Source organism: Urocitellus parryii, chromosome 3 (genome assembly GCF_045843805.1).
Source record: "Urocitellus parryii isolate mUroPar1 chromosome 3, mUroPar1.hap1, whole genome shotgun sequence".
NCBI classification, from domain to species: Eukaryota; Metazoa; Chordata; class Mammalia; order Rodentia; family Sciuridae; genus Urocitellus; species Urocitellus parryii.
The window spans coordinates 135,071,083-135,084,363 of NC_135533.1; the positions used below are offsets into that span (position 1 = coordinate 135,071,083).

General features: G+C 38.4%; 1 protein-coding gene across 3 annotated transcripts in view; it reads left to right on the top strand.

The window, feature by feature from the left end:
- The window catches only part of Mphosph9 (M-phase phosphoprotein 9), a 54,464-nt gene that overhangs the window by 23,232 nt on the left and 17,951 nt on the right, over positions 1 to 13,281 (top strand). For all 3 annotated transcript variants that reach the window (XM_026403014.2, XM_026403012.2, XM_026403013.2), the window contains 5 exons: positions 2,063 to 2,150; positions 4,651 to 4,866; positions 7,389 to 7,436; positions 8,822 to 8,886; positions 10,778 to 10,879. In XM_026403014.2, coding sequence (XP_026258799.2) covers positions 2,063 to 2,150; positions 4,651 to 4,866; positions 7,389 to 7,436; positions 8,822 to 8,886; positions 10,778 to 10,879 — 519 coding nt within the window. The remainder of the gene's footprint in view (positions 1 to 2,062; positions 2,151 to 4,650; positions 4,867 to 7,388; positions 7,437 to 8,821; positions 8,887 to 10,777; positions 10,880 to 13,281) is intronic.

Sequence of the window (13,281 nt, forward strand, 5' to 3'; positions counted from 1 at the left end):
ATAGACCTGGTATATAATCAGTAATAAAAATAAGACTTTTATTCCCAGTATATCATTGAACACTAAATCAAAATGGTGACTGAGTTCTATATATTTTGTTATTTTGAGGTTCTATAATTTACAAAGGAAGTCTTTAAAAAATATTCATACTAAGTTTGAAATAGTACACAAGAATGTAATAAGTGTAATAACCTCACTGGGTACAGTGTCACATGCCTGTAATCTCCCAGAAACTCTGGAGGCTGAGAAGGATGAAATCAAGTTGGAGGCTAGCTGCAACAATTTAGTGAGATACTGTCTGGGGATGCCGCTCAGTAGTAAAGCACTCCTGGGTTTAATCCCCAAAAACAAACAAACAAACAAAAAAAGGTCAGCTTTCCTACTCCAATCCCTGGTCTCAGCGTACTGTATTTAATCTTTCATATCCTTCCAGAAACTATAATGCACGTGCGCATATATGTACACATTTTTTTTTCAAACTCAAGTCAAGCTATTTCTTCCTTCTTTCCTTCTTCCTTCCTTCCTTTCCCCCTGCCCCTTCTCCTTTCTGCTGGGGATTTATCTCAGGGATGCTCCACTACTGAGCCACATCTTAAGTCCTTTTTATTTTTTATTTTGAGACAGGGTCTTGCCAAGTTGCTTAAGGCCTCACTACATTTTTTTTAAGATGATTTTTTAATATTTTTTAGTTTTCGGTGGACACAACATCTTTATTTTATTTTTATGTGGTGCTGAGGATCGAACCCAGCGCCCCGTGCATGCCAGGTTTGAGCCACATCCCCAGCCCTAGGGCCTCACTACATTTTTGAGGCTCATTTAGAACTTTGCTGTCCTCCTGCCTCAGCCTCCCAAGTTGCTGGAATTACAGACATGTGCCACCGTGCCTGGCTTGTGAAGCTTTCTTTCTTTTTAAATTTTAAACACTAAATCATACATAACAAAATTCACCATTTTGAAGTGAACAGTTCAGTGGCCTAAGTGTCTTTTTTTTTTTTTTTTTTTTAAAGAGAGAGAGGGAGGGAGGGAGAGAGAGAATTTTTAATATTTTATTTTTTAGTTATCGGCGGACACAACATCTTTGTTTGTGTGTGGTGCTGAGGATCGAACCTGGGCCGCACGCATGCCAGGCGAGCACCCTACCACTTGAGCCACATCCCCAGCCCCGGCCTAAGTGTCTTTACATCATTGTACAACCATCATCATCATCTATCTCCAGAACTATTTTCATTTTGCAAAATTCAAACTCTTTAAACAGTTACTCCCTGTTACCTGTTTCCCCCAATCCCTGGCAACCATCATTCTGCTTTCTTCCTTTGAATTTGATTACTCACATAACTGGAATCATGCAGCATTTGTTATCTTGATCCTGACTTATTTCACTTGGCATGATCTTTTCAAGGTTCACCGTGTTATAGCATGTGTTAGTTTCCTTCCTTTTTCACATTCAATAATCCATTGTATGAAGTACCATATTTGTTTAGCTGCTTATCAAAGAATGCTGTGAATAGAGCTGCTGTGAATACAAGTGTATAAATACCTGTTTGTACCTTGCTTTGTACTCTTTTTTTGTGTGTGTGTGCTAGGACTGAACCTGGGCTTCATGCTTGCTAAGCATGTGCTCTACCACTGACCTACTCCTCATCCTCGTTGCATATATTTTTAGGAATCTCTTCCTATTTGTGGGGGTGTACAGGAATTGAACTCAGGGGCACTCACCACTGAGCCACATCCCCAGCCCTATTTTGTATTTTATTTAGAGACAGGGTCTCACTGAGTTACTTAGTGCCTCACTTTTGCTGAGGCTGGCTTTGAACTCCCCTCCTACTTTAGTCTTTTGAGCTTCTGGGATTATAGATCCTATTGTTATTTTAGCCTGTTATTTTCTCCAGATACTAGACCATCTTCAGAGTCTTTGGGATATATTTTACTATGGTGGCATCCTGGATCTCATCTAACATTTGAGAATTTGTCTTATATTACATATTTGGATCAGGTTTATATAATACATTTTAAGGGAAATGTTTTTATTTTGTAATTGAAACTAAACTTTTATGTTTTTTAGATGTGGCCAATTAGATAGTGCTTTGAATGAAGCTACTGGTCGTGTGAGAACACTTGAAAGTAAGAATAACTTGTTGGAAATAGAAGTGGTAAGTATTATTTTTTTCTCATGATTGTTCTAGTGGCTTAATGTTAAAAAAAACCTACTTATTAACTGAACTCCAGAGACATATGATTAGTTTTATGATAACCCTGCTTACCTGTATCTTTTCCTTAAGAATCACTTAGGAGCTGGGCAGTGGCACATGCCTGTATTCCCAGCAGCTTGGGAATCTGAGAGAGGAGGATCATGAATTTTAAGCCAGCCATAACAACTTAGTGAGGCCCTAAGTAACTCAGTGAGTTCCTGTCTCTAAATAAGATGCAAAAAAGGGCTGGCAATGTGGATCAGTGGTCAAGTGCCCCTGGGTTCATTATCCAGTACAAAAAAACCCCAAAACTTATTAAGTTTGCATTTTGAGTTCTACTTTACCCTTTAAAATTCCTCTTTTTTTTGGGGGGGGGTGCTGGGGCTTGAACCCAGGGCCTTATACATGTGAGGCAAGCACTCTACCAACTGAGCTATATCCCCAACCCTAAAGCTTATTTCTTAATTGGGATGTAAGTTGCATACCATAGAACTCATTCTTTCGAAATGTGCAGTTCAGTGGTTTAATATATTCAGAATTGTAGAACCATCACCACAATCCATTATAGAATATCCTTAGCCATTGCCCCCAGTACTCTCCTCAGTCCCTGGCCACAGCTGCTCTGCTCTGTCTTTATGGACTTGCCTGTTCTGAACTCTAATGTGAATGCATCATAGACTTTTATGTCTGGCTTCTTTGACTTAGGCTCATCCAGGTTGTAGCATGTATCAGGACTTTATTCGTTTTTATAGTTGATTAATATTCCATTATATCGATGCATCACATTTTTTTTATTCATTCATCATGTGACTGATATTTAGATTCTTTCCCCCTTTTGGCTGCTTATGAGTGAAATTGCTATGTTTGTGTTCAAGATTTGTGTGTGTGATGTGTATGTGTGTATGTGTGCTGGAGATGAAAGATTGAATCCAGGGCTTTGAGCATGCTAAACATATACCTTATCAGTGGGCTACACACGCAGTCCTGTGGACAAGAGTTTATGTGCATATTTTTAGTTTTGGTTTTTTTGAATATGTAATTTGAAGTGCATAAACTTTACTCTTAAATTACATTCTGTTCTCCTGTATTACCAAATTTTATTCTTTTTGTACATTAGCTTATAAACAAATTTTGTGTGTAATCCCAGCGGCTCAGAGGCTGAAGCAGGAGGATCGCAAGTTCAAAGCTAACCTCAGTAACAGCACAGCCCTAAGCAATTTATTGAGATTGTGGTGTTTTTTTTTTTGTTTTTTTTTTTGAGAGAGAGAATTTTTTAATATTTATTTTTCAGTTTTCGGCGCACACAACATCTTTGTATGTGGTGCTGAGGATCGAACCCGGGCCGCATACATGCCAGGCGAGCGTGCTACCTCTTGAGCCACATCCCCAGCCTGAGATTGTGTTTTTAAATAAAAATATTAAAAAAGCTGGGGATGTGGCTCAGTGGTTAAGCCCCTCTGGGTTCATTCCCTGGAACCATTAAAAAAAATGTGCATTTTGTTCTGTATGTTGTTTCTTTTTTTTGTTTTTGTTTTTATTTGGAATTGAACCCAGGGGCGCTTAACCACTGAGCCATATCTCTAGCCCTTTTATATAATTTATTTAGAAACAGGGTCTCACTGAGTTGCTTAAGGCCTTACTAAGTTGCTGAGGCTGGCTTTGAATTCAGGATCCTCCTCTCTTAGCCTGCCAGGCTGCTGGGATTACAGGCATGCGTCACTGCACCCAGCTTGTTTCTGTCTTTGATGGTTTTTTTTGGTTGTTGTTGTTTTGTTCTGTTTTCCCAGTTATTTTTGTCTCCTTGAGTGTAAGCTTGACAAAGTTAGGCATTATCTTGTTTCTCTATAATCTTGTTTTGAGTTGGGATCTCTCAGTGTTACTTTAGGCTTGTCTCAAATTCCTGGGCTCAGGTGATCCTCCTGCCTCAGCCTCCTAAGTAGCCAGGACTACAGGCATATGCCATCACATCCAGCTTTAATCTTACATTTATAGTGCTCTGCTGCCTGGCAGACAGTGGGTATTCCAGAAATAATTATTGAATGAATATTAACATATTAAATGCATTTTGAGTTTTCTGTTTTCACGTTGTGACAGTAGAGTAAGAAATCCTTCCCCCAAATATTAAGGCTGGGCAACATATTCCAGCTATATGTACAGAATGATTTCTCTTGTGGCTGTGACAGTTTTGTCATTGAGGTGATCTAGAGGCACTGCTATCTTAGTGAGTCCTTAACCTCAGACAGTAGCTTTCTGTCTTAACTTGTGATAACTTCATGAAGCTATTCTAGTAGAGTAATATTTTCTGGTCTCTTCATCTCAGGGTATAAAAAATACTATTTTTTTATTTCCATTTGTATGTTTTGAATTTTTTATATTTTAATGCATGGGCATTAATTTCTAGCTGCTATTGAAACATCTATTTTTTCATTTAAAATAATTTATTTTGGTCTTTACCTTGTAGAATGATTTGAGAGAACGCTTTAGTGCAGCCAACAGTGCCTCCAAAATTTTGCAGGAACGAATTGAAGAAATGAGAACAAGCAATAAAGAAAAAGACAATACCATCATTCGACTAAAATCTAGGCTGCAGGATTTAGAAGAAGCATTTGAGAATGCTTACAAACTTTCAGATGATAAAGAAGCAAGACTAAAACAAGAAAACAAAATGTTTCAAGATGTGAGTAACAAAAAATGCTAACTTAATTACATGGTTGGCTAAAAGTGGTTTACTTAAGTCTTGTACTGTACAAGCTATTATTAGGACTTTTTCCAAGTTTATTTTGGTTTGGGGTACCTTGGCTATAGCTGTAGGTTTATACCCTCCTGGGGAGGCAGCTGGGTCTTGTCTTAAAGCAGAAAGTCAGAGCTCTAAAATGCTGGCCTTGCTCCCACACCGTCTGTCTTTAGCAGACCAGCTTTTGAGCTATCATGACGTCTGTCTGGCAGAGTAAAATATTGTGAACCAGATTTAGAACAAGTTAGATTGAATTTTTTCACTTTGATTTAATTTCACTTAAAATTTAGATTTCTTGGTTTAAGGGCATAGCTCAGTGGTAGAGCAGTTGCTTGGTGCACATAAGGCTCTATGTTTAGTCCCTAGTACTGCAGAAACACACCCTCCCCCAAAATGTGCTGGGTTTCTCTGTTCTCTCGACTAAAAGGCTCAGGGGTCACTCCAGTTAAACTGGGCTAACTGGGCTGCATGAAATAACCACACAAGAGACACAGATACCTTTTTCTTTGGGGTCGCTGTGACGGCTCCTCTGACCTTAAGGGTCCACAGAAAGAAAGAGAGAGAGAGCATGCGCTGACCCCTTTTATTGAGGAGAAGCTATTCAAATGAGGCAAGGGGTCAGGTTTCAGGAGGCTGAGTCTATCTTCATGATGTCCACTGTCAGCAGGTTGACTGACACCTGGGTAAACCACATCCAAGGGCACAGTAAGAGAAGGGGACACACACAAGGCACTTCCATGGAAGATTCTATCCTAAACAGGGCAAGGGGTTATATTACAAAGGAACAAGTGAGCGTAGCTTCACCCATGGGGCTGTAGCAAGACATCTACCTTCGGACCCAAGAAGGGTGGGGAAAGCTCTGCCACATTTCTGCCACTGAGCGCCTCAGCACCCAGCCGGGGAGTATAACCCAGTCACGTGTAAGGTTGGTCTCCCACAGAAATGTATTTATTTAACATTGATACTGGATGGTTGTAGGTTGTATCTTTTTCTTGTTTTTCTTAATGTCTTTTTTCAGATTATTATGGTACATAAGTAATCTGATACCTGATAGGTTTAGATGTGCCTCTTGTTCCTTTTTTTAAAAAATATATTTTTAGTTGTTGATAGACCTTTTTTTTACTTGTATGTGGTGCTGAGATTCGAACCCAGTGCCTCATGTGTGCAAGGCAAGCGCTGTACCTCTGAACCACAACCCCACAACTCTTGCATTTGTGATGAGCCGAGGTGAAATTGCTTAGAAGAATTTAACGTACCATGTAGATGCAAATAATTCTTAGTACTGTTTATAGCTGGGCGTGGTGGGGCATGCCTGTAATCCCAGCTTCTGAGGGGCAGAAGGTGGTGACTGAGGTAGGAGGCTCAGAAGTTTGAGGCCAACTTAACAAAATGAGGCCCCTGACCTATGTCTTTTTAAATAAATTACTTAGCTATGTGAAATTTTCAGCACTCTGCTTTTACTCTATTGAACAGGCAGCAAAATATAATGTGTAACAATTCTAAAAAACAACAGTATAGGGCTAGGGTTGTGACTCAATGTTAGAGCGCTCCCCTAGCACGTGGGAAGCCCTGGGTTTGATCCTCAGCACCATATAAAAATAAATAAATAAAATAAAGTTATTGTGTCCACTACAATTAAAAAACAAATATTTTTTAAAAATGAAGGGGCTGGGGCTGTAGCCAAGTGGCAGAGCACTTGCCTAGCATGTGTGAGGCACTGGGTTCATCACCACATAAAAATAAACAAATAATATAAAGGCATTCTGTCCATCTACAACTTCAAAAAAATAATTAAAAAAAATGCAGAAAAGGTGGGGTTGTAGCTCAGTGGTGGAGTGCTTGCCTAGCATGTGTGAAGCACTGGGTTCAATCCTCAGCACCACATAAAAGTAAATAAATATAGTTTTGGAAATATATATATATATATATATATATATATATATTTTATTTTAGTTGAAGATAGGTAATTGAAGATAGTTGAATAAATAAATAAATAGATATAAACAAATATATATATTTTTAAAGATTAGTACAGATTCTACTTTTGAAAATACTTAAAAGGCCTTTACTAACATCATCATCATCATCATCGTTATTGTCATTATTTTTACTTTTTAAAAAAATTTTTTTGTAGTTGTAGAGGGACAGAATACCTTTATTTTATTTGTTCATAAATGATGTGGTGCTAAGGATCGAACCTAGTGCCTCACACGTGCTAGGCAAGTGCTATGCCACTGAGCTACAGCCCCAGCCCTGTTTTACTTTTGAAATTTCAAACTTAAAGAAAACTCACAAGCATAAATCAGGAATTGTTTCTGTGTTGCCTTTACCAGAATCACCAGTTAGTCCTCTATCTGCATGACATTGGCATTTTGGGAGGGTGTGAGCTGTTATTTTGTACACTATCCCTTAATTGATGTTGTGATGTTTAATTTTGTGATGCAGTTCTTTGTTTTTCCTTGTAGCTCTTAGGAGAGTACGAGTCCCTTGGAAAAGAACACGGACGAGTAAAGGTAATGGATGAGGCTGCCTGTCCTGGATTTCATTTGAGGCAAGAGCCCTGTCCTGGGGACTAAGGAGCCTGTCCTCCTCCTCCACTCCTCCCTTCCTCACCCCATACTGTTTGAATGGAACTACTTACTCTCTCTGGGTGGATACCCTTTTTTTCCCCCCAAATGTCTGCCCTACTTAACCCACAAGTTTGTTTGATTAATTTAACAGACATTTGCTGACTGGCTCTTGCCTTTGTGATGAGTGGAGGTGAAATTGTTTAGAAGAATATAACTTCCATGTAGATGCAAATAATTTTTAGTTCTGTTTATAGCTGGACATGGTGGGTTATACCTGTAATCCCAGCTCCTAGGGGGCAGATGGTGGTGCCTGAGGCAGGAGGCTCAGAAGTTGGAGGCCAACTTAGCAAGACCTTGTTGCAAAATAAAATAGAAAGGCCTGGGGTATAGCTCAGTGGTGGAGTGCCCACCTAACATGCATGATGCCCTGGGTTTGATCCCCAGTACCACCAAAAATAAAAAATAAAGTAAAAATAAATACATGTATCCACACAGTTTACATTTACAGTTTTGATTTTTTCAAAACATGAGTGTTTTTTTGTGGGTATGAGTTTATGAGTTTATTCATTTTATCTGAATTCTTAATTAGAGATTTGTTTGGCATCTGCATATATGAATCAGTGAAATCTCACAATGTACTGAAAGTAGAGTTGAGGAGTTTCTGTTGCCTGGAATGCAGGGTTGTGAATAAGGTCAGTATGAAGGCCCATGTAGCTCCACAGCCCCTCCAGCCTGCCAAGGGCTCTAGGGGTTCAGGGATGACTCACACTATATGTCAAACCTCATTACTGCAGGGATCTGTTTTATCATTCTATTAAGCTCTTAGTTATTTTTGTGGTTAAAATACATCCATTGGGATTGTTTCTAATTTGACAAAGCATAATGAACTTGACTTGGCATACTGAAGTGCTGTTGTAGGCCTGTGATCTGGGCTCTCTCTCCTTCCTCCTTTGTTGTCTGCATTGGTGCACTCTGCCCCTGAGCTACAGCTCTAGCCCTATTTATTTATTTATTTATTTATTTATTTATGGTGCCAGGGACTGAACCCAGGGACACTTAACCACTGAGCCTCATCCTCAGCCCTTTTTTGTATTTTATTTAGAGACAGGGTCTCACTGATTTGTTGAGGTTGGCTTTGAACTCATGATCCTCCTGTCAGCCTCCTAAGGTCTCATTAAAACTACAGAGTGTGCAGAGACTGACCTTGGGAATATTTGTATAATTTGTATAATTCAGAGCTAATTGGTTTGGTCTTAGTTTTGTCTCATGCATTTTAAAGGATACATCTGAATACTTCAGATATCTGAATTTTTTCTTTATTTTCACAGGATACATTAAATATAACTGAGAACAAACTGCTTGATGCACAAACTCAGATTTCTGATTTGAAAAGGTAAAATACCTCTAATTGTTCCTTTATGTGTCTGTATTAAAGAATTTTTGTTTTCTTGAGGATTTTTAAATAGTTTGAAAACTAGCTTTATCCTAGTCTTTCTAGTCTTTCTCCTGACGTGGAATACATTTGATCTTAGCCAGAGATTTTTTTTTTAATTGTTGATGAACCTTTATTTTATTCATTTATTTATATGTGGTGCTGAGAATCGAACCCAGTGCTTCACACATGCAAGGCAAGTGCTCTACCACTGAGCCACAACCCCAGCTCCCTTAGCCAGAGATTTTGAAGTGATTAGAACAGTACTGATGGTGATTGAGCCTCAGGGATGAGCACTACCCCAGACATTGAGTGTTTTCTAGCATTGGTAAGATCTGAGTGATATTTACCTCTGAAAAGAACTTCAGGAAGCAGTTAATGATCATGGGTTTTGGGTTTTTTTGGCACTGGAAATTAAACTCAGGTACTCCTACCAATAGGCTGCATCCCAGCCCTTTTAAATTCTGAGACAGGGTCTCACTAAGTTGCTCAGGCTGACCTTGAACTAGTGATCCTCCTGTCTCAGTCTCCTGAGTTGCTGGGATAGGTGCCACCGTGCTGGCTCACTTATTTTTGTGATCCAAAAAGAAAATGAAAGTTTCAACCAAGTTTGTGGTGATCCACTTTCAGAAAAACCCAGTTTAGAGACTATATTAATCTGACTTGCTTAATTAAATCGGAAAAGAGTCATAAATAATCCATATTGCAAATGATTAGAAATATCTAAATTGACTTTAGAGCATATTTTACGTTTGTATTTGGATATAAATAATGTCCCTCATTTAGAAATTTTGCTGCTGCCTGAAGGACTCCTCACAGAGGAGGACAGACAGCTGTCTAGAGTTCTCATCTTCCTGACTCTGCCCTGTGAGCCATTCATTCAGTGAGAGCTTCCTTATCAGATTGGGATAAGCATCATCCCTAAGAGCTATTCTTTCTCAAGCCTTCCTTGCATCAGGGTGGGTGAGAATTCAGGTTTAAAGACATATACAAAGTTTAAAAAAACAGAAGGCAAGGATATCCTGCAAATAATAAACTGACCTGAGTATTATTCTGCCGGTAAACTTGAAATGGACTTTTATTCTGAACAGGGTACAAATGAGACAAACTGCTTATAAGTTTGTCTCATGTTGGGGTATTTTTCCCTTGGCCTTTTTAAAAAATTCCAGAGTTTTTTTGGGGGTACTGGGTATTGAACCTAGGGGCGCTTAACCACTGAACTACATCCTCAGGCCCCACCCCTTTTTATATGGTTTTTTTTTTTTTTTTTGAGACAAAGTCTCACTTATGACCTCGATAAATTGCTGAGGCTAACTTTGAATTTGTAATCCTCCTGTCTTAGCCTCCCGAGTTGCTGGGATTATAGGTGTGTACCATCACATCTGGCTTAGAAAGTTCTTTTCAATAGCTGTTTTCTGTTTCCATGTTTGTGAAACTGTTACCTTTTATACTCTGCATGCACAAATACATATTTGTCACAAACATTAGGATGCAGTTTGATATTTTAATTTATTTTTATTTCATTTATACCCTGCATGTTTTTGATTTGTAATCAAAATTATATAAATTTTTTTACTTGCCCTATTAAGTCTATTTGTTGTTCCATTTTTATTTAGTTGTAGTATATGAAATGTTCCTTTGAACATTTTTGTACTTGTTTTTCTTTTTTTTTTTTCCTGATTTTGTTCAGCTTTTAAAAATTTAATGATGGTAATTTACCATGAAAAAGGTTTATGGACAGACAACTCTTTTGTAATCTTTTCCAAGAGGGACTGCTTTGTAAGTAACTGTAGTTGAGCATATTTTCAATTTGTTGAAATGTACTTATTTTATTTTATTGCTTTTGAATTAGGACAGTCTCAAAACTTGAAGCTCAAGTGAAGCAAGTAGAGCATGAAAATATGTTAAGTCTTCGTCATAATTCTAAAACTCATGTGAGACCCTCACGTGCCAAGTAAGTTATTTTATTTAATCTGGGTAAAGCTAGAAGTAGGTACACACTTCTATTAAAATGAGGAGCTCATTGTCCAAATCATAAGAAAGCCATGGTTGAATATCCTTATAGAACTTGGATGTGTATAAGCTGGGCTCAGTGCCATATTCTTATAATCCCAGTGACTTGGTCCTGTCTCAAAATGAAAAATAGGAATGTTCTCAGTGGTAAAGTGCTACTTTACCAGTCCCCAGTACCAAATTTGAATCCCTGAACCAAAAAACAAACAAACAAACAAAAACTTAGATGTGTATAAAAAGTTACTGATTAGATAATGTCAGTGTTCCTACACATAGGCATTTACTAAAGTAAGGAAAGAGTAGGTTCAAGTTGGGAAAAGGAAATTTGGAATATTTTGTACTTGACTCTTCAACTGTGGGACCTTAGGCAATAACATTTTTTTCCCCTAAAGTTCAGTTTTATTTTCTGTAAAACTAAGCTAACATCTGAAAAGGTCTTTTAGCCCTAAAACTCCAAACATCTTATTCTTGTGTTAATGCAGAACTTGTAAAGATGGATCTGCATTAGGTTGTATGTATTTTTCTTAGTTCTTTCAGAATTAGCATTGCTATAATCTCAGAGTATTATTTTTTCTATCCCCACCCCAGTGGTACTGGGGATGAACCCAGGACCTCACACAGCCTGGAAGCTACATCTCTAGCCTTCAGCCTCTCAGGTTGCTGGGATTTCAGGCATGTGTTACCATGCCCAGGCTTAGAAGATTTTTGAGTGGTAAAATAATGTCATTTGATTTTTACTTTTTAAATATTTCTTCCATGAGGAAAGGATGGAGAGAAAAAAAGAGTAGAAACAGGGGCTGGGGATGTGGCTCAAGAGGTAGCGCACTTGCTTGGCATGTGCCAGGCACTGGGTTTGATCTTCAGCACCACATAAAAATAAAATAAAGATATTGTCTCCACCTAAAACTAAAAAAAAAAAAAAAAAAAAAAAAAGAGTAGAAATGGGGAGACTAGTTAGGCTACTGCAGCATTAGGAGAGGTGATGTTAACTGGATGGTAACCATAGGCATGAGAGATTCTGGAGATGAAATCCACAGAACATGGTTGTGAATTGGCTGGCAAGGCAAGAAGGGAAGGCTCAGAATAGCTCTTGATTTCTTATTGAACACCTAAATGTGACACATACAAAACTAGGGAAGGGATCAGAATTTCCATTGTGAATATTTTCGTTTGAGATTCACATAGATTCCAAGCATCAAGTGGGTAATTTTTTATATATATACTACTAGGGAGTGAATCCAGGGGCACTCAACCACTGAGCCACATACCCAGCCCTTTTTTGTACTTTATTTAGAGATGGGGTCTCACTGATTTGCTTAGGACCTCACTAAGTTGCTGAGTCTGGCTTTGAACTTGTGATCCTCCTGCCTCAGTCTCCCAAGCCTCTGGGATTACAGGTGTGTGCCACTACACCCAGTGGTAATTATAAACTTAAAGTTTGGAGCTAAAAGTAAGGTCTTAGGCTGGAATTGTGAATATTGAGCCATTTTTTTCTGGATGGTGCTGTAGCTACAGGATGGATAGGAATTGAGGGTGTTTGGTGAAAAGTGAGCTCAGCAAAAAACCCTGAAGAAACCTGTTTTGATACTGGGTAGAGGAGTTGGCAAAGGAATGAGAAAGAGCTGCTTGAAAACTGGGAAGACTGAAGCAGTCCCTGGTGCCGAGTGCTGCCCAGAGGTTCAGCAGTGTGAGGACTGACGGCATCTATTGGATTTGTAAGGTAGAGGCTGCTAATGCCTAGATTTGGGAAGGAGTGATAGAAGTCAAACCCATTTGAAGTGTATTAAAAAGTGAATGAAAACAATCTAAATGTCCAACACCTGGAATATCCATGTGTTGTAATATATTTATAGATGACACTATACCATGTGACAGAGGTTGGCAAACTACAATCTTCAGGCCGAATCCTGAAGAATAGTTTGTACATTTTAAATGTTTGGAAAAAATATTTCATGATATGTGAAAAATTTATGGAATTCAAATGTCAGTGTCTGTAAATAAGTTTTCATTGGAATGTAAGCAAGGTCATTCATTTATTGATTGTAGTTGCTTTTGCACAACTGCACCAAGGTTGAATAGCTATGATGTTTTTCTTTTTGAGGTGCCACAAGTCCAACTGAGGATATACGTGTTCCTAGGCAGTCACTCTACCACTGAGCTACATCTGCAGCCTTTTTTTTGTGTGCTTTAGCATGTGTACAGCTCTGTGTGTATCTTACGGGTTCACACAAATGTAGTAAAAGTATCAAAATATGCTGAGCACACATTTAGTAATAAATGGTTTTTTTTTTTTTTGAGGAAGGAAAGAATGAGTTTGTAGGGGGTCCCCAGGGACTTTAATTG